Here is a 20,128-nt window from a genome sequence, read left to right as displayed (position 1 = left end):
TGGTGATCTTGGAAACAACTCCCCAATCCCTTGTTCTGTGTTGTGATTTCTGCTTGGAAAACCTGAAACTCTGACCTTTGGACTGGCTTGCAAACTTGATTTGGTGTTCAAAGACCTCAGATTGAATTTTGGCTTCTCTTCTAAAACTGCTCAGGTAAGCTTGTATTTCCTTTTTTTTAAATGTTTCACTGATTTTCTAATTTTACATTTAAGTATTTAAAAAGCAACGTGGTGGCCGAGTTAATTGATAATTCAATGACATACAAGTATCTTTAGTACAAATCTCAAACTACCACATTAAATATTTCCTGTCTTTTCCCCTTAGTATTTACTGTCTCATGTTTCAACTAATACGATTTTTATTATATCAATTAAATAAAAATAACATTTTTACCTTCATCAATAATTTTTAGCTTATACATATCCTGATTATTTTAACATTCAGTCTTTATAGACAATCAATGTCCTAATTAGTTTTTCCCAATTTTTAGTTTCCCATTAATATTTAAATTTAACATTTGATATTTATAATTTCCAAGTTTAAGTAACCAAAGTTTCTTTATCACAATTCATCACAAAGTCTAATATTCAGGATACACGTCTTATCTGTTTGAATATATTCTATTTCTCACCATCTTACATCATCTAATTAATAATACAGTATAACATTATTATTTTCTATTAATTTCCAAATGTCTTAAATTTAGTAACCAAAGTTTCTCTTGTTTCAACATCAAATACTTCCTCTCTTTTTCTCTTAATGTCTACTATCTCATTTTTAAGCTAGTACAGTTCTTATTATATCAGCTAAGTAAAAACATGTTTATTACATTTATCAATAGATTTTTAGCTTATATATATATCTTAATTACTTTTACATTCAACCTTTAAAAACAAATCAATATTCAAATTTAACTTAATATTTATACTTCCAAGTTTTAAACTGACCAGTTTTCTTTATCTCAGTTCATAACAAAATCTAGTATTCAAAGTACACATCATGTCCATTTGAGTACATTCTATTTTAATCCTTACTAATAAGTTGAAACCCCAATTTTCTTCAGCCCATATTCTAGCTTTCATTCTTTTCCAACTCGCCTTGCATATCTGTGCTTTTAAGTCATCAAATAGATCTCCCTCTGTTATCATATATATTGTTTGAGATAAAAGAGGTCATCCAGTCGCCATTTTTTTGGAAGGGCTAACAAACTATGTTTCTGTTTTTCCATCTCGACTTAGTTGTCCTGAAATGTTTATCTTCCTTTCGGTCTGTTCTTCTTCTTGATCCTCAGGTTTCTTCTGGTTTATATAGAAAGTCTTTTCCATTTTCAGACTTGTCAGTCCCTTTTCTGGGTTTTCCATTAACTGTGTTTGTTGATCAGTTGAATCTTCTATCACAGTATTTGATTGTTCCACTTCTTCTATTATATTCTGTGTAGTTGATTCTCTTTTTTTATTGAAAAGTTTTATAAAGATTACAATATTATCCCCTCCCCAACCTACCCTTAAACCCCCCCTCCCCCTCCCCCACTTCCCAGAGCTGAATACAGGGTTACAACTATAATAATCATAATCTAACTAACATTAACCAACTATATAGATAACCAAGTTCATAATGTGCTTTAACTCCCCTATAACATAAATACAAATAAGATAAAAGTATCCAAGTTATTAAACAATACTAACACTAAAAATAATAATAATACCATATAATTAGAGATAATAATAAAAAAAGAAAAATTTCCACTATAATAAACTATAACAATCTAAAATTTACTCATAAGCTAAATGGAACTTTTTAGTCCCATATTTATTCTGAATATAATCTATCCATCTTCTCCAGACCAAAATGTATCTTTCTTGTGAATGATCCTTCAAATAAGCAGAAATCTTAGCCATTTCTGCTAAATTTGACACTTTAAGCGTCCATTCCTCTATAGTAGGCAAACTATCCTTCTTCCAATATTGCCCTACCAATAACCTTGCAGCTGTTATCAAGTTCAACATCAAATTAATTTCTTTAGTATCACAATTTGTGATAACACCCAATAAAAATAGTTGTGGAGTAAACTTTATCTTTCTCTTGAAAATCTTTTGAATGTTCCACCAAATTTTAATCCAAAAAGCTTTTATATTTCTACAAGTCCACCAAATATGAAAATAAGTAGCATCCAAACTACCACATCTCCAACATTTGGGCCGTAGATTAGGATACATACAAGACAACTTTTTAGGATCCAGATGCCATCTATAAAACATTTTATAAAAATTTTCTCTTAAATTTTGGGCCTGGGTAAATTTTACATTTCTAACCCAAATTACCTCCCATATATCCAATGGGATCGGTTCTTGAATATTTTGAGCCCACTTTACCATACAATCTTTAACTAATTCCATTTCTGAATCCAATTCTATTAAAGCATTATAAATTCTCTTTATATGCACTCGATTTTGATCTTTAATCTGTTTTACCAAATTTTCATCCATTAATGTAATACCAACCTTCTGATCTAACTTCTACCTAACTTGCAATTGAGTATACTGGAACCAAGACTGTACAATATTTTCTTGTTTTAACTCAGCTAATGACCTTAATTGCCAATCATTCCTTACCAATCTAAGTAATTCCTTGTAGGAAATCGTATCCAAATTCACACCCATAGATACACCCTCTATCGCGTGTCCAGGAATCCCCCAAATTGGTATTTTATAATTCAACTTATAATAATACTTTTTCCAGACACGCAATAAAGCACTTCTTAAAATATGAGATTTAAATGCCTTGTCAACTTTTTTGTTATATATTGAATATGCATGCCACCCATATAGTAAGTCCCATCCCTCAAGATAAAGTATTCTTTTATTCAGTGCTTTTTTTTTGTAAAAGAAAAAGGTGCTGGAACTCACACATGTCATACAACCTGCCTTGCCTATCCTACACTAACGGGAGAGTTGCAGCTCTCCCGCGTTTCTGCGAAAGCCCTTTCTTGCTGGTTGCCTCTCTGGGGTGACTTTTCAGCCCTTGTAGGGGCCCCCAACGATGTGAAACTGGACATGGAAGATGAGAGCCGTCCTCCAAGCGTCCATAGTGGCTGCGACAGCAAACCGGAAGAATAAATGAAATATTGTTATTACACAGTAATAGGCTTGTACTCAGAGCTTGTAAGATGTTAGGCCAGACCTGGACGTTTTATGGCTCGCCCCAGGCCACATCCAGCCCTTTGGCTGTCCTTGTCCAGCCTGTGTGAGGTCAATCAGAAATTAGAAATCAAATGTAAATAAGTGTACACCATGCACACAGTACAACTGCATTGCTTTTATTTTTAAAATGCTTTTTTAAAAATATACATATGTGTGAGGGTGTCTATGCACAGTCACAGGCCTTTTGATTTGACTCTCCACACCATTGCCAGTTTCTCATGTAGCCCCTTGAGAAAATTAATTGCCCACCCCTGTGTTAGATTATTGAAAGATAACCTTTTGTGTTTTTCCGTGTTTGGCAGGACTCTCCTTTCCTAGCAGTCTCCTGCAGGTGCCACAATGGATGTTATCCTGGATTATGCAGATACTTATATTTTGACACCTTATGTTTATCCAGCAACCTGGCCAGAAGACAATGCTTTTCGGCAGATTATAAGTCTCTCTGTTATAACATACCTGGGGGCATTTGCCGTATATTTTCTGTTTGGCAGTCTCAGCTACTATCTGCTTTTTGATCACAAGTTAAAGAAGCATCCTCAGTTTTTAGAGGTGAGTGGGGTACATCAATGTGGCAGAGCTGCTGTTTCCTTTAATGACATTTAATTACTCACAAGGAGTCCTATCTAAAGAAGAACCCTAACTCCATCATGTTGTGAATTGTGCCGTGCTTAAGCCTCTTCTTAATTTTGTGAATGAAAATGTTACAGCTATAAAGCAGAATGAAAACCTTGTGAAATGGGAGAGAGGAATTTTTCTCCTTGCTATATCTCTATGGTACTTTTGGTGGGTGGGCATATTTCATCTTTTCTTTCCTGATTTAGTTAGCCTCATCTTATTGAGGAGTCCTTTTAGCTGGAATTTGACCACTTTTTTGGGGGGGTTCATTTTCGAGGATGATGCATTCATATGATATGTAGAAATGTGAGGTGATGTTGCATGCTGAACAATTAAGCAGAATTGCTGCAGATTCATCCATTAGCTTTAGGGAAGCACTTTTTCAGATGTTTGGTGGGGAGTGTGAGATCTATGCCAGGCTCTTTCCAGCCTTGGCAGCTTTAAGACATGTGGAATTCAACTCCCAGTATTTCCCAGCCAGTTGTGAGTTGCAGTCCACAAGTCTTAAAGTTGCCAACTTTAGGATTGGGTGATTTTAAAAGGCCTTTTGACCCATTGTCTGCTTTTGTGTTCAGAATCAAGTGCAGCGGGAAATAAAGCTCTCCCTCTCAGCTATAGTATGCATCAGCACTCCCACCGTGGCCACCTTCTTTGCTGAGGTCAGAGGCTACGGCAAACTCTACAGTAACATTGAGGATTCTTCCTATGGTAAGCACCCGTTTGACACGCCCTCCAGAACTGACCCCTCTGTCCCTTTTTATCTCCTAGCTTACAACTGTACATAACTGCAGGAGATTTTGCAATCCCAAAATATATCCTGGCCCTGATTATGCAAAGTAAAGTGGTTTAGAAATGGACTTCTGTGGTGCAATTTAACTGCCACTTTTTGGAGTGCATTGGTTTAGGGAAAGATATTTTAAATTATGTCTGCTACTTTATGGTAAATTTAGGGTTAGGAATTTAAGGTTTTGGAATGTAAAGTGCTGGTTAGCATTGAAGAAAATAAGAGCCTTGGTGGAGCAGTGGGCTGATGCCTCCTTAAGTAACACCAGCTGCCTGCAATTAGTGCAGGTTCGCATCCCACCAGGCTCAAGGTTGACTCAGCCTTCCATCCTTCCGAGGTAGGTAAAATGAGGACCCAGATTGTTGGGGGCAATTAAGCTGACTGTGTAATAATGCCGCTTGGGGTGTGTGTGAAAGCCCTAATAAGCAGGCATATACATAGAATGAAGGCTACTGCTAAGCTTGTAAGCCGCCCTGAGTCTTCGGAGAAGGGCGGGATATAAATGGAATTAAAATTAAAAAATTAAATTAAAATTAAAATCCCCTATAATTATGACTTAATCACAAACACAGTGTTATTGAATTTGTTAATAGCTTGCCCATCCATTTTGTTGTTGTTGTTAGTTGTGAAGTCTTGTCCGACCCAATGTGACCCCATGCACAACATTCCTCCAGGCCTTCCTGTCCTCTACCACCAAGTGCCTTGGTGGAGCAGTGGGCTAATGCCTCCTTAAGTAACACCAGCTGCCTGCAATTAGTGCAGGTTCGAATCCCACCAGGCTCAAGGTTGACTCAGCCTTCCATCCTTCCGAGGTAGGTAAAATGAGGACCCAGATTGTTGGGGGCAATAAGCTGACTTTGTAATAATGCCGCTTGGGGTGTGTGTGAAAGCCCTAATAAGCAGGCATATACATAGAATGAAGGCTACTGCTAAGCTTGTAAGCCGCCCTGAGTCTTCGGAGAAGGGCGGGATATAAATGGAATTAAAATAAAAAAATAAATAAATCTTCTGGAGTCCATTTAAGCTCACGCCTACTGCTTCAGTGACTCCATCCAGCCACCTCATTCTCTGTTGTCCCCTTCTTCTCTTACCCTCAACCTTTCCCAGCATTAGGCTTTTCTCCAGTGAGTCCTTCCTTCTCATTAGATGGCCAAAGTATTTGAGTTTCAACTTCAGGATCTGACCTTCTAAAGAGCAGTCAGGGTTGATCTCCTGTAGGACTGACCGGTTTGATTGCCTTGAAGTCCAAGGGACTCGCAGGAGTCTTCTCCAGCACCATAGTTCAAAAGCCTCAATTCTTTGGCGCTCAGCCTTTCTTATGGTCCAACTTTCACAGCCATACATTGCAACTGGGAAGACCATAGCCTTGACTATACGCAGTTTTGTTGGCAGGGTGATGTCTCTGCTTTTTAGTGTGCTGTCTAGATTTTCCATGGCTTTCCTCCCCAGGAGCAAGCGTCTTTTAATTTATTGACTGCAGTTCCCGTCTGCAGTGATCTTGGAGCCAGGAAAATAAAATCTGTCACTACCTCCATTTTTTCCCCATCTATTTCCCCTATCTAATTGAGAGGGCCGGATGCCATGATCTTGGTTTTCTTAATGTTAAGTTTCAACCCAACTTTTGCCCTCTCCTTCACCTGCAACAAGAGGCTCTTTAGTTCTTCTTCACTTTCTGCCATTAGAGTGGTATCATCTGCATATCTTAGGTTGTTGATATTTCTCCCGGCAATCTTAATTCCAAATTTTGATTCATCTAGCCCTGCCTTTCTCACGATGTGCTCTGCATATAAGTTAAACAGGCAGGGCGACAGTATAAAGCCGTGCCGGACTCATTTCCCAATTTTGAACCAATCAGTGGTTCCGTGTCCAGTTTTCCCTGTTGCTTCTTGACCCGCATATAGGTTTCTCAAGAGACAAATAAGGTGGTCTGGTACTCCCATCTCTTTAAGAACTTGCCACAGTTTGTTATGATCCACACAATCAAAGGCTTTAGCATAGTCAATGAAGCAGAAGTAGATGTTTTTGTGGAAGTCTCTAGCTTTCTCCATGATCCAGCATATGTTGGCAATTTGATCTCTAGTTCCTCTGCCTCTTCGAAATCCTGCCTGTACATCTGGTAGTTCTAGATCCACATACTGCTGGAGTCTAGCTTATATGATTTTAAACATAACTTTACTAGCATGAGAAATGAGTGCAATGATGCGATAGTTTGAACATTCTTTGGCACTGCCTTTCTTTGGAATTGGAATGTAAACTGTTTGTCACCTCTACTGTATATTCATCAGGGATATGATTTAGTTCATACCTGAGTGGCCTAGTGCTTTTCCCTACCTTCTTCAGTTTAACCCTAAATTTTGCCACCAGAAGCTCATTGCCTGAGCCACAGTCAGCTGCTGGTCTTGTTTTTACTGACTTTATAGAGCTTTTCCATCTTTGGCTGCAGAGCACATAGTCATTCTGATTTCTGTGTTGACCATCTGGTGATGTCCATGTGTAGAGCCATCTTTTGGGTTGTTGGAAAAGAGTGTTTGCTATGACCATCATATTCTCTTGACAAAATTTTATCAGCCTGTGCCCTGCTTCATTTAGTACTCCAAGGCCAAACTTGCCTGTTATTCTGGTTATCTTTTGGTTTCCTACTTTAGCATACCAATCCCCATGATCATAAGGACATCAATTTTTGGTGTTAGTTCTATAAGGTGCTGTAGGGCTTCATAGAACCGGTCAATTTCATTCTCTTCAGCACTGGTGGTTGGGGCATAGACTACCGTGATATTGAATGGTTTGCCTTGGATTCGAACTGAGATCATCCTGTCATTTTGGAGATTGTATCCGAATATTGCTTTTCCTACTCTTTTATTGACTATGAAGGCTACTTCATTTCTTCTGAGGGATTCTTGCCCGCAGTAGTATACCTGATGGTCACCTGAATTCACCCATTCCTGTCCATTTTAGTTTGTTGATTCCTAAGATGTCGATGTTCAGTCTTGTCATCTTTTGTTTGACCACGTCCAGCTTTTCTTGATTCATGGATCTTACCTTCCAGGTTCTTATGGAGAAAAAAATCTTTACAGCATTGGACTTTCCTTTGACCACCAGTCTCATCCACAGCTGAGTGTCCTTTCGGCTTTGGTCCAGTTGCTTCATTCTTTCTGGCACTACTAGTATTAGCCTACTGCTCTTCCCCAGTAGCATATTGGACACCTTCCGACCTGAGGGGCTCATCTTCCAGTATCATATCTTTTTGCCTTTTGGTACTGTCCATGGGGTTTTCATGGCAAAGATACTGGAGTGGGTTGCCATTTCCTTCTCCAGTGCATCACGTTTTGTCAGAACTTGTGACTTGGATCTGCTGGAATTCTTTCAGTCCCTAATTTTCTTCCCTCCTTATCTAGGATGGTTTGGCGTGGTCTTCAGCATATTTTCATTTCTGTTCTTCACCGATATGTGCATTTACTGGATTCATCGGTTTGTTCACCACAAGCTGTTATATAAGGTAAGGTCAATAATTGGCAGGCAAGACTGTCTCCTCACACTTAGGACTATCACAGCATCCCCAAGTTATGAAATCAAAATTCAAGTGCTTGGAAACTGTCATGTCCTGCTGAGGGTTGCAATGATTAGCTTAACTGTGGCAAAAATGATGGTAAAATCAGGCACAAGTCCTTACAACCATCTAGCGGAAAGTGTAGCCCTAATTGTGGTAATAAGTGGAGGACCACCAGTAGGCTACTTTTGTAGCTGGTGGAGACCTCATCAAAATGAAGTGAAAATGTTATGATCTGTTTCTCTCTTCATTCTAAGGATCTGATCCTTTTCTGTCTTCCGCAGCATTTACACAAACCCCACCATGCGTGGAAGATCCCAACTCCATTTGCCAGCCATGCTGTTCACCCCCTGGATGGTTTACTTCATAGCCTCCCTTATCATATCTATCCATTCCTTTTTCCTGTTCACAAAGTGGTCTATTTGGGCCTCATTGTCTTAGGCAGCATCTGGTCATCTTCCATTCACGACGCAGACTATCGCGTTCCTAATCTGCTGAAACCCATCATCAACGGAGCTGCCCATCAAACTCTTCACCACTTGTTCTTCAATTACAATTACAGCCAATACTTTACCCTCTGGGATAGAATTGGGGGCTCTTACAAAAACCCCTCTTCTTTTGAAGGTGAGGGGCTGCATGCATATTTGAAAAAGGTGGCGGACGGCCCTGAGGAGGAGAAACTACAAAGAGGCGATGAAGTGAAAAATAAATAGCAACTGCTTGTAAGGAAGAAATGCTGTGGTTTTATGGTTAAGGTGCTGGTTAAGCGCTGGGCTGGCTTCTCCATTACCAGCCATGGAAATTTACCTGGTGACTGGATTTTCCTTTTCTTTTTAGCCCAACCTACTTCACAGGTTTGTTGCTGGGAGGGAGGCGTGGAAGGTGGAAGAAGGTGACAAGTTCCTGAAGGAAAGACGGCATATAAATCCAACCACTAACTAAATAATTAGAATGAAAAGAAGATCAAAGAAGTGGAAAAGAGAGAAAAAAAACTTTATTACACTACCAGTGGAGAGTTTCTCTGCTTTTGCTCCTTTAAAATGAAACTAATCTCCCACAAACTGGCGAGAAGATGGGGTTCAAGGAATGACTTCTTGGGAAGCTGAGCTGAGATTTTAAACGTCTGCGGTCTGACCACATGGTGGAGCTTTGCAACAGACTGGAACTTTTTCACTGGAAAAATTAAAAAAAAAAACATTAGGGGCCCATCTTTTCCCGGTCCTGCCCTCCCCCCACAAAGGAAAGAGAATGAAGGGCTTCATATTTTTAATATTTTTTTTTAAAAAACTGCCAATTAAATGCAACTCAGCCCTTTTTTGTAAAAAAATAAAATAAAATAGGGGGGACTCTAAAGGACTAAAATGGACAGTCCCATGCATGAGAATTTTTTTTTAAGTTAAGAGTTTATTGTAATATAATATACATTCCTTGATCTTTTTCCCTCCGATTTGTAAGGTAAAATATAAAAAACCCTGTGACTTCCCTCTCTTTTCGGTACAGTAGTATACAAAGTATAGTAAAATATGCAAAGGAGAGAAACAACCTGGAATTAATGAGAAACTTCCTAACAGTGAGAACAATTAACCAGTGGAACAACTTGCCTCCAGAGGTTGTGGGTGCGCCAACACTCCAGGCTTTTAAGAAGTGACTGGACAGACATTTGTCTGCTTGAGCAAGGGGTTGGACTAGAAGACCTCCAAGGTCCCTTCCAGCTTTATTCTGATTGAAATATAGGTAAAGCCTCCACTTTTTGCTTTGCATATCTGATAGATCCCAACCCCTTCTACAACAAGAAACTTACTATATAATCCTCAAAATCTAAGATTGAATTTTCATTTTTTTTCTTTTTTCAAGCATAAAGTCCATAAGCTTTTGTTTAGCAAATTCATTCATTCATTGGCATCCTTCAGTCTCGAGAGACTATGGTATCGTGCTCTGGAAAGAGGTCCTAAAGCAGCATCTGGTGTGGCTAAAAAAGGCCAGTTCGAGACTGGCAGTCCCTTCCACACCGAGGGCAGGTACAATCTGTCCTCTGTCCAGCCCCCACATTTCGCTGGTTCTGGGACTGCGTCTTTGCCTCAGCCTGCCTGCCGCACAAGTGTCTCTTTGGATTGGAGAAGGCCATGCTGCGTCTTTTAGCCTCCAAGCTACACAACATGGAAATGTCTTTTTGTTTTTTTCCTTTTTGGGTGCATGACTTTTTAAACAGCTTTTCCCTGTGACCGGAGCTCTTAATATCAAAATGGTAGTAGGCATTTATTACATCTCTTAGACTTAGCCCATCATTTTTTTCCATTTCCAAAAAGTACATTGTTTTGAAGGGGCTGCATTGCAGTAAAACGGTGATTTGCTGCCTAGGAGACTGTCTGAAGAATCAACAACCGTTTGTTCATCCTGCCCTGCGGGTGACCTTGCCTCTTTATGGACCCTCTCAGCTTTGTGGAAACACGGATGTTCTCTGGCACTGTGTATCTCAACTCCGATAGCTGTTTGCAGATTAATTTGGGATCAATGCGGCGGTCAGAGGTCAAACACAAATAAGTAATTGACATGAAGAGAATAAATGATGGCCCTTCCTTGGCTATTTATGGATGGCCTGGCCTCTTTCTCTTAATTTATGGATCCATAAGAACTGTCCAGGATGTGATGGGGAATCCCAGTGTTTGGCTGTGGCTTATACCTCAATCAAAATTTAGTATAGTCCTTTTATAGTTGAAAGCATTCTTTCTCTTTCCTAAAAAAAAGAAATGAAAATCTTGGCTGTCAGAAAAGGTACCGATCTAACCAGATTGTCTGGCCGGGTGTTTGACGCTGAAACTTTCAGATCCTTCTAGCGCTTTGGAACTGCAAATAGCTGAGAAATGGGAAGCCAAGGGATTTTTACATCAATTCTTCCTTAGCACGAATAAAACCTGTTCACTGAGCAGAATGCTACCCGATATGCAGTCTCTTAAAAAATCTTTCCCTGCTGCCTCTGCTCACTCACTGGAAGATTTTAAGAAAAGATTGGATAACTTATTTGTCTGAAATTGTATAGGGCAAGGGTAGGTATGGCCGGCTCAGGAATTCTGGGAGTTAAAGTCCACGAGTCATAAAAGAGTCAAGGTTGCCTACCGCTGGTATAGAGTCTCCTGTTTGAGCAGGGGGTTGGACTAGAAGACCTCTAAGGCCACTTCCAACTCTGTTATTCTACTATTCCACTTTCCTTTCAACTGAGGGGGCACACATCCAAACCAAGCACTAATTCCAGTTTTCCTTCCTTCTCGTTTCCCAAGAAAGCTCTGTTTGTAGAGTTACCATATCTGGCTGGAGACACAATCCAGGTTCCTATTCGATCAAAGCAAAGAGCATTTTAATGCACAGTATCTGCCCTCGGTGTCTGCACCCTGATTGCACAGATAGGGTACTTGTTGTAGCGTGAGCAGTCGCGTGGACACAATAACGAGTCAGCATTGTACGTGATATTTTTTATTGATTACAAGATGGAACAGCCAGCCCAACCCCCGGTGCCCCCTTTTATACTACTGATGCCCCTGAAATCAGCCAACCCGGTTGCTCTATTTTCCCGCCGGCCTGGTAACACCCAACCCGGTGTTTTATCTTTCCCGCCAGACAGATTGACCAATCAGGCCAGCTGACCAATGCCACGTGGTGTTATGGTGTCTACACCAGCCTGGCATCTCTACATACATAACAGTACCCTCCCTACTTTGCACGCTGTAAAGCAGGGGTGTCCATCCTTGGCAACTTTTAAGACTTGTGGACTTCGACTCCCAGCCATGGGGATTTCTGGGAGTTGAAGTCCAGAAGTCTTAAAACATGCCAAGGCTGGGCACGACCCCGTGCTGTGAAGAATGACAGGGCCAGAGCCTGACCCTTTACTGGCTACATGCCAGCGCCAAGTTCTTCTTTTTTTAAAAAAAAATGCATTTCTGTTTTTTAACCTTTGGTGGAGTAGCTGGCTCACTGTATGGCAAGGCCAGGTGTCCATGGAAACATCAGTGGCTGAGTCATGTTGGAGACATGGAGTTCTAATCAGAAGGCCCATTTGAGCTCCTCTTGAGCTCCATCCATTAACTGAGAAACCAGCCCGGGAAACGGAGAGAAGAGAGGGAGTGGAGTCACCGGGGAAACAAGACAGCAGGAGTGCATCCTTGCATGCTCACGTCAAGCCTTTGCAGCAAGAGACTCGGCTGAACCGATTCTGTAACTCAAGAGCCTTAAGGGAGCCCAGGCAGTCTGCTGTTTGCATTTGGCAGCCCCTGGGTACATGCTGCTATTGTGCAACAACTGGCAGACACCTTTAATTATTAAATGTGTTTGCGGTTGGAGGGCAGGAGAGGAGGGGGCGGGACAACCAGGGGTTTGCTGACACGGTTCCTTGCAATATTTCAGAGTGTGCTTTGCAGCAGGGCGGTTGAGCACGGGGGTCCACTGAGGCCCAGGAGAAGGCAGTTCTGTGAAACTGCCTTTCTAACATAGGAGAACAAACCCATCAGGACCAGATTCAGCAGTCCACCTGCATTTAAAAGACAAAGGCCACTCTTTCGAAGGCAGCAGAGTCCACATTTTGGATAGAGAGGACCGTTGGTTTGAAAGAGGGGTCAAAGAGGCCATCTAGGTCAAAACTGAACAGCCCTCTCTCAACAGAGAGGGAGGGATACAACATTATCTATCTCCAGTTCTACAACATGATCCTTTTGGCAGGTCCAAGAAGGCTCTACAGATATCTGACGACACAGATAAGCCTCCAAGTGGCCTCAATGACTCTCTAAAACAGGGGTGTCAAACTCAAATTTCATTGAGGGCCGCATCAGCAGTTGCCCTCAGAGGGCCAGATAGGTATGGCCAGGGTGGGTGTGGCCTACTGGGTGGGCGTGGCTAGAGTGCGTATGGCCTACTGGGTGGGCGTGGCCAGGTCTACATGGTTCGCATCAAGGGTGCCTATGGGGGCCTGGGCAGGAGTGGGACAGATCTGAGGGTCTCTGGCAGAAGGAGGGTCTCTGGGCCAGGGCGAAGGCAGTGGGGGCCGTTCCCTCACTGTTTCCAGGATGGCTTCGCGGGCCGCATGAAACCACTTCGCGGGCCGGATCCGGCCCCCGGGGCTTGTGTTTGACATGTCTGCTCTAAAAGAAGGCAAATGACCAGCTGCTGTAAAAGGAATATCAATCTTTCCATTCCCCACCATCCAGTCAGGGCTGAAGAAGCTTCTGGGATGAGAAGCAAAATGTTTTCAAGGAGAAAAAAAGAAAATCCAGTTGTCTCTTGAAAAAGCACCTTTGGGACAACCATGACCTGGATGACTGAGAATGTCCATAGGCAATTCCTACTGGTTTCTTTCGCGTATTTATTTATTAAACAAATTCATATACTGTAGCCGCCTAACTGTAGATCACACCATAACTTATTGTAAGCTGAGGGCATATAAAAATAAAAAATAAAAATAAACAAATAAATATACTGATATTTTTTTATATAAACTATGCTGAGCTTCAGTGGTTAGATGGCCTGCCTAGACCTTGGTATATGAATATAGGTTTTTTAAACATTCGTATTTTATTATGTTTTTTTAATCTAGGCAAAATGTTAATATATATTGCAAATCCATGTATGATATGCAATACACTAAATAAATAAAGCTGCCCAACCCACAGATCAGTGACTCCAAGTGGCTTACAACATTTCCAAGATTCATCATATCATAGTTAAAAAAACCCTACCCCACTCTCCATGGCAGCAACAACACAAGTAAATTAGCCTTAATTTCAGTTCTTGATCCCCACAAATGAGTGTGGCATGTGCTTTGCAACCATTGCGTTCACGTAACAACCACAAAATTCATAAAGTCTGTTCCAGTCATGGTGACACAGTTTACAACTATCACAATTTAATCAATGTAATCACAGGGCTGAATTGCAGTCATAAGTCGAGGTTCACCTACATTACCACATGCTTACTTTACTTCTGATCCTTCTCCCCTGTGACAATATGGGTAATCTTCAGTAAAACAGTTTAGTGCATTTTAAACCAGAAATACACAAGAGGTCAGGAGGGCAGCCACAATCATGCAATTGCATGTTTTAAAAAAGCTTCACTTTCATAAGGGTTGGCTGCCATCTTGCCTTTCGTGATTCTTTCCCTGCAGATACACTCAAAAAAATTCAAAACAGCAATTAAGATTTGATCTCATTTTTTTTAAAGCTTGCTTTGGCTCCAGGAACCCTCAATTAGCATCCGATGACTAAAAAAAAAAAAAATACCGTCTGGTTTGACTGTGACTAACTTGTGGGCCGTGGACAGAAGGACTGCATTAAAGGTGAATAATGAAAATGCTCTACAACAGGGGTAGGCAACCTTGGTTCTTTCATGACTCGTGGAAGAATTCCTGAGCCAGCATTCCTGAGCCAGCATAGCTGGGAGTTGTCCACGAGTCATAAAAGAGCCGAGGTTGCCTACCCCTGGTCTAGAATAATAAAACATCAGTCCGTCACTAGAACTGCTGGGGCGAAATGGATTGAAGGACAACTGCAACAAAGGTTGTCGGGAAGAAGCCAGGGATGGGCTGAAGAAAGGAAACACAGCACCGAGAAGGGTGGAGATGGAAGACCGAAGGGAAAATGACAGATTTAGGACAGTTGTGAGCAACTGATCCCAAGCTGGAGGCTGTTTTCCATCTGCCAAGGGCTTCTACCAAACGGAGCATCCTGGGCTGAGAGAAACAAGCCACTGAAATGATTTTTAAAGGTTGCCTTTTTTTTCCTCATCCAGAGCTGCAGTGATGGACAAATTGGCTGGATCGATTGAAAAGCCTTTTGCCTAATGAAAAAGCCAGCCTTTATTTAAACCCCCTGGCAATTCAGTTATTTTAATTATTATTATTTTTTTAAAAAAGGGTTATTGGCAGGTCTCGGGGCCAAAGGATGGATGGTCTCATGTGCAAAATCACAATGAAAGGAAGGTTATGTGGGTGATGGTGATGATAGATAGATAGATAGATAGATAGATAGATAGATAGATAGATAGATAGATAGATAGATAGATAGATATAGATAGATATGGATGATAGATGAAAGATAGAAAATAGATGCTGATAGAAGAAAGAGACAGACTGAGAGAAAGACAGAGATTTAAGGCACCTCAGAAAGTTGTATAGGAAGTACAACTTTGTCGATCCTTTCTTGTGACAAATTGCTACATATTTTTTATTTACAGAATTGGACTAAAAATGTTGGTATCTCTAAAAATGAACTAGAAAATAGAGTAAACTTACTCTGGTCCACTTAGCTAAATATCATAATAGAAAAAAAAATAAGACCCTTCCTTCCTTCCTTCCTTCCTTCCTTCCTTCCTTCCTTCCTTCCTTCCCTCCTCCCTTCTTCAATGAAATTCAAATACCAATGGAATCCTCATTCAGCCCTGAAACTTAAATGATCCACAGAAGCACATTTGTCAGTATAAAGAGAAGAGAAATCAGTCCCCAACACCTATAGTTTACTCACTTGCAAACTTCTTAAATTGATCAGAATTTGTATTATACTGTAACATCTTCACCCGGACTATCTTCCTGTTAACAAGAAGTTTATAAAAGCTCTTTCTGTTTTGGAATTAATTTTAACCTTATAAATTCTCTATAAATCAAGCCACATACATGACTATCAGCCTCTGGTGACGTTACACAAAGGCTCCTAGTTTTGGTGGGGGTAAAGAGGGGAACATTTAATCCTTAGTAGCCAAGCAGCAGCAGTTCCTACAGAAGAATATGCGACTTTCATTTACTGCCTCTTCGCTTTTTTTCTTCCTCTGTTTGATGCAAGTGTTTTTGTAATCTACTGCTAAGCATGTAAGTGCTGGATACAACAGGGGTCTACACACCTTGCTGCCCTTAATTTGACTGAGCTTTCCTTGATGGCTGCTGCTGCTGCTGGCTTAACAAAATGAGTTGGTCTTTTCTGATCTTTTTGCACTCTTATCATTTCCCCCCCACCCCACCCCAAACAGCCCTGCAAAGCAGGCCTTGCCCGACTCTCCTTCCCCAGGCTGCTACTTGTTTGTTTGCTTTTTAAAGAAACAAGTATCTTTAACACTTTTTGGGCCCTAATCTGGGTTTTATCCAGAATTTTCAGTTCAGGAATTCAATTTGATTCCTGTCTTCTGCAGGGATGGATAGAATCTGTGAAGAGGAATCTCCTCGCCTGCGTATGATTTCATTCCCATTCACCTCCCATCAGCCTTTCATTGTAACTGCAATTTTAAGGCACCGCATTTCAAGGGGCAGGCAGACCCTTTGCAGCTTGTCTGGAGAGAGAATTGGCAGCTGTCGCGCGCCAGGGCGAGACTGACCCAGCCAAGGTTGGAGCAGCACAGCCGACTGCATAGCGAGGGGAGAGACTTGGATGGAGATTTTTATACTGTTGGGGCCCTTTGCTCTGATCCTTTGCTGCATAAAAGCGCTCCGGCATCTTCAAAACTCTCTCCTGCTGCAGTGAGACTCTGAAGCCTGCCTAGATGCCTCCTGGTGTCCTTCAGAATTTGCTTAAGCAGAACTGATGGCATTAGTTTAACGACTCGGGGAGGAACAATACGTTCTCCCTTCCCAGGCTATCAGTAACACAGCACTTTCAGATTGTGCCAGGACTTTTTTTTTCCTGCCTGCCTTAGCGGTTGCCCAGTGATGGGCTCTCCTTCTACCCCCAAGGCCCAACCCCAACCCAAACTTCTAAAATAGGCTCTGTGCCGTTTAGGAAAGAAAGCCTGAACTGCCAACCAGAATGGGGAAAAACGGACCTTCGTCCCTGGGAAAATAAGACAGCCCTACTTTGCTTGTCTGGCTGTTTGTTTATTTATATCCCACCTTTTATTATTTTTACCAATAACTCAAGACAGTGATGTACCCAACAGACCTTCCTCCCCCTATTTCCCCCACAACAACAACCCTGGGAGGTGGGTTAGGCTGAGAGAGGATGAATGGCCCAAAGTCACCCAGCCAGCTTTTGTGCCTAAGGCAGGACTAGAACCCACCGTCTCCTGGTGATTGGTCCAAAGTCACCCAGCCTACGGCGAGACTAGAACTCACGGCCTCCCACTTTCTAGCCTGGTGCCTTAACCCCTAGACCCAACCCACCTTGAAGCGGAAGCCCTAACCAAAACCCCAATGTCAAATCTTCACCTTGCCAAAGGTCTTCATATCTGTTTGAGGATGGGGTCTGATCTATGCAAAGGTGCCTTTAAAAAAAAGTTTGAAATCCATGCACACAGACAGAGGTTAATTACATGAGATCAAAACCCACGGGGCAAATTTCCCTTTGGAAATCTGAAGCTTGCATGTTTGAGGAATAAATAAAAGATTACGAGCCTCATTTAACTGCATCAGAATGGTCCTCATCTGAAGCAAAGCAAATTCAGGTCAGGCTGTCCCAGCAGAGCATGAAACAATATTTAGTTTTATTAACTACAGATCTCAGATAAAAAGAGTCTGAGAATATATAAACAGAGGGACGATAACCAAGGGTTTGGTTTAAAGACTTCATTGCTTTCTGAAATTTCCTTTTGGCTCGTCTTCTGAAACATCATGCACCCTGAATTTGATTGACAGATGAACATTGTGCCATCAAGTTGGAATCGACTACAAACCACAGATAAATGTTCTCCAGGAAGATCTGTCCCTAGTAGTGGTGAGATTAAAATATGTGAACAAATGGTTCTCTGTGTGGATGCCACTTCCGGAAGTCCATTCTGGGCCTGCGCAACAAAAAATTAGCTACCGGTTCTGCCGAAGTGGTGCAAACTGGCTGAATCCCACCACTGGTCCCTAGCTTGGTCCTTCAGATCTTCTAACAGATCTTCTAACAGGGCAGTCATCACCACTGTAACAGAGTCCAGTCACTCTTCTCTTCCCTCCCATCTCCCCAAACATTACAGACTTCTTCAGAGCTTGATCTTTGCGTAATGCATCCAGAATGTCAGCCTGGTGAGCAACGCCTTGAGTTAGAACGGCTGGGTTGATCTGTTTGACCATTGATTCGTTTGTTTTCTTGGCTGTCCCCTCAGTCTTCTCAAACACCAAAGCACCAGAGGTTCAATATTCTTTCTATCCTGCTTTAGAGTCCAATTTTCACATCCAGTGCCCTGAATTCACATGGTATGGTAGTAAATAATGACAAACCATTCCTTGATAGCATGATAGCAAATATGGATCATGCACTGAACTGGAGGCTAGGGACCATCCACAAGAAAGAACGCAGGTCTCAGATACTGCAGATGTCCACAAATGGTCCCACAATGTGAGCTGGTTTTAGGACTTTTTGTGCGTCCATCCCGAAGCTTTCTTTCTTGCTCCGTGTTGCGTCTTTTGGATATATTACTTCCCTTTGCTTGTGACCTAGGAAGTGGCCTTCTGATGATATTAACAATATGATCCAAGATTTGGAGAAAACACTTCTGCCCTTGGGACTGCGAGCCAAGGAATCTTGGCCAGACGGCAGAAACAGGAAAAGATTAAGCAATGACTGGCTAATTCTGTGCCCACCTATGGAGTGCTGGCACCAAACCAGAGCCTGCTAATTTGTTCAAAACGGACAAGATGGCTGCTCAAAAGGGACCCTCAAAAGTCTGGTCTTCGGGGGAAGATTCTCTTTTGTGCTGATGACTTACAAACTCTAACATCAGTTAGGACTTCAACCCTAATCTCAAATTGCATCCTTTCTTGACCTTCTGGTTTATCAGTTGGAAGAGCCCGTTTTCCTCAACAAAGGGGGACAAGTCTCATTACCCCCAGGTGAGCAGTATCCCCCCCTGCCAAAAAGACTTGGTCATTCTTTGGGGCAGGAGGTCAGCAGGGGAGCAGTGAGGCTGAGAGGGGTCCACATTGCCCCTATGGATGGAGTTGAGGAGATGCATAAGGGGGGACTATTTTAACTGCAAAGTTCCTAGCTTAGGACCAGTTATAATGTTCTTTCCCTCTTCAAGACGATGGGGATTCTTCTATGAGCTTCCAGCCATAGTGGGCAGAGAAGAATTCCTGCTTTACAAGTTGCCCACCCTCAAAATGCAGCAGATGTCCACAAATTTCTTTCCTGACCAATGGTCAAGCTTCTTCCTTTTGTGTTGGCTTCTCTGAAGGTTGCTAGTATCCCCCATACATGTTTCCATCCGACTCCTGCGGCATCTTGCTCCCAGCAGACAGCCCTTCCTTGGATGTGCAAAATCAAGCTTGTCCCTTGCATCAATATTTGCCCTGAGAACATGGCTGGAATAGCAGCCCAAAATTTGCAAGGGAAGCTGGAAAATGGCACAGATCTGTACTGTGCATAGTGGATTTTGATGAGGCTATGAGAGGGGAGGGATGGCGCAGTGGCTCGGTGGTTAAGACGCTGGGTTTGTCTGCTGGAAAGCCAGCAGCCCTGGTTCGAGACCCGAGCGCCACACAAGGGCGGAGCTCCTGTTCTCACCTCAGCTCCTGCCAACCCAGCAGCTCAAAAGCATGCAAGTGTAAGTAGATAAATAGGTACCATTTCAGTGGGAAGGTGACAGTGCCCTGTGGCATCAGGCTGGCCACATGACCATGGGAATGTCTTTGGACAGTGCTGGCTCAATGGCGTTGAAACGGAGGTGAGCACCACCCCCTATAGTCGGCAACAACTTGCACAGTAAAATTGGCAGGGACACCTTTACCTTTTATATGAGAAGGGCAAGTCCACCTGACATCACAGTTTGAACCTGGCAGAAAAGGGTCTTATTCCATCCATTGATCATGCCCAACCAAGTGAAACCTTGACCCGCAGAAAGCCCTTCCTTGGGCTGTCAGCAGAGGACAGGTTACACCTTATCCCAGGCTGCCTTTGCAGAGCAATATATGACATTCTCCAGAGCTTTTAAGGACATCTAGCAAACTGCCATCTCTCCTGGCCCAGAGAGGTAAACCTTTGCAGGATTTGGTGCTTCTGTATCAGCCGTCCATCGGAACCACAAAGTCGGGCACAGCA

General features: G+C 42.1%; 1 protein-coding gene across 1 annotated transcript; it reads left to right on the top strand.

The window, feature by feature from the left end:
- On the top strand, nt 1-9,100 carry LOC310643713 (lathosterol oxidase-like). The gene is made up of 5 exons (XM_083368235.1): nt 1-154; nt 3,504-3,750; nt 4,392-4,524; nt 7,996-8,096; nt 8,432-9,100. Exons 2-5 carry the CDS (start codon nt 3,541-3,543, stop codon nt 8,858-8,860), a joined length of 873 nt encoding a protein of 290 aa, XP_083224361.1. The 5' UTR covers nt 1-154; nt 3,504-3,540; the 3' UTR covers nt 8,861-9,100.
- Nucleotides 9,101-20,128: the final 11,028 nt, after the last annotated feature.

The sequence above is a fragment of the Vipera ursinii genome (genome assembly GCF_947247035.1).
Source record: "Vipera ursinii genome assembly, chromosome: 8".
NCBI classification, from domain to species: Eukaryota; Metazoa; Chordata; class Lepidosauria; order Squamata; family Viperidae; genus Vipera; species Vipera ursinii.
Note: the sequence above shows the minus strand (reverse complement) of the source record. Positions and strands in the feature narration are given on the sequence as shown.

Coding starts and splice junctions, on each gene's coding strand:
- LOC310643713 (XM_083368235.1), top strand. CDS start 3,541: ATGGATGTTATCCTGGATTATGCAGATACTTATATTTTGACACCTTAT. Junction 3,751..4,391: donor AGCATCCTCAGTTTTTAGAG/GTGAGTGGGGTA, acceptor TTTTGTGTTCAG/AATCAAGTGCAGCGGGAAAT. Junction 4,525..7,995: donor CATTGAGGATTCTTCCTATG/GTAAGCACCCGT, acceptor CTCCTTATCTAG/GATGGTTTGGCGTGGTCTTC.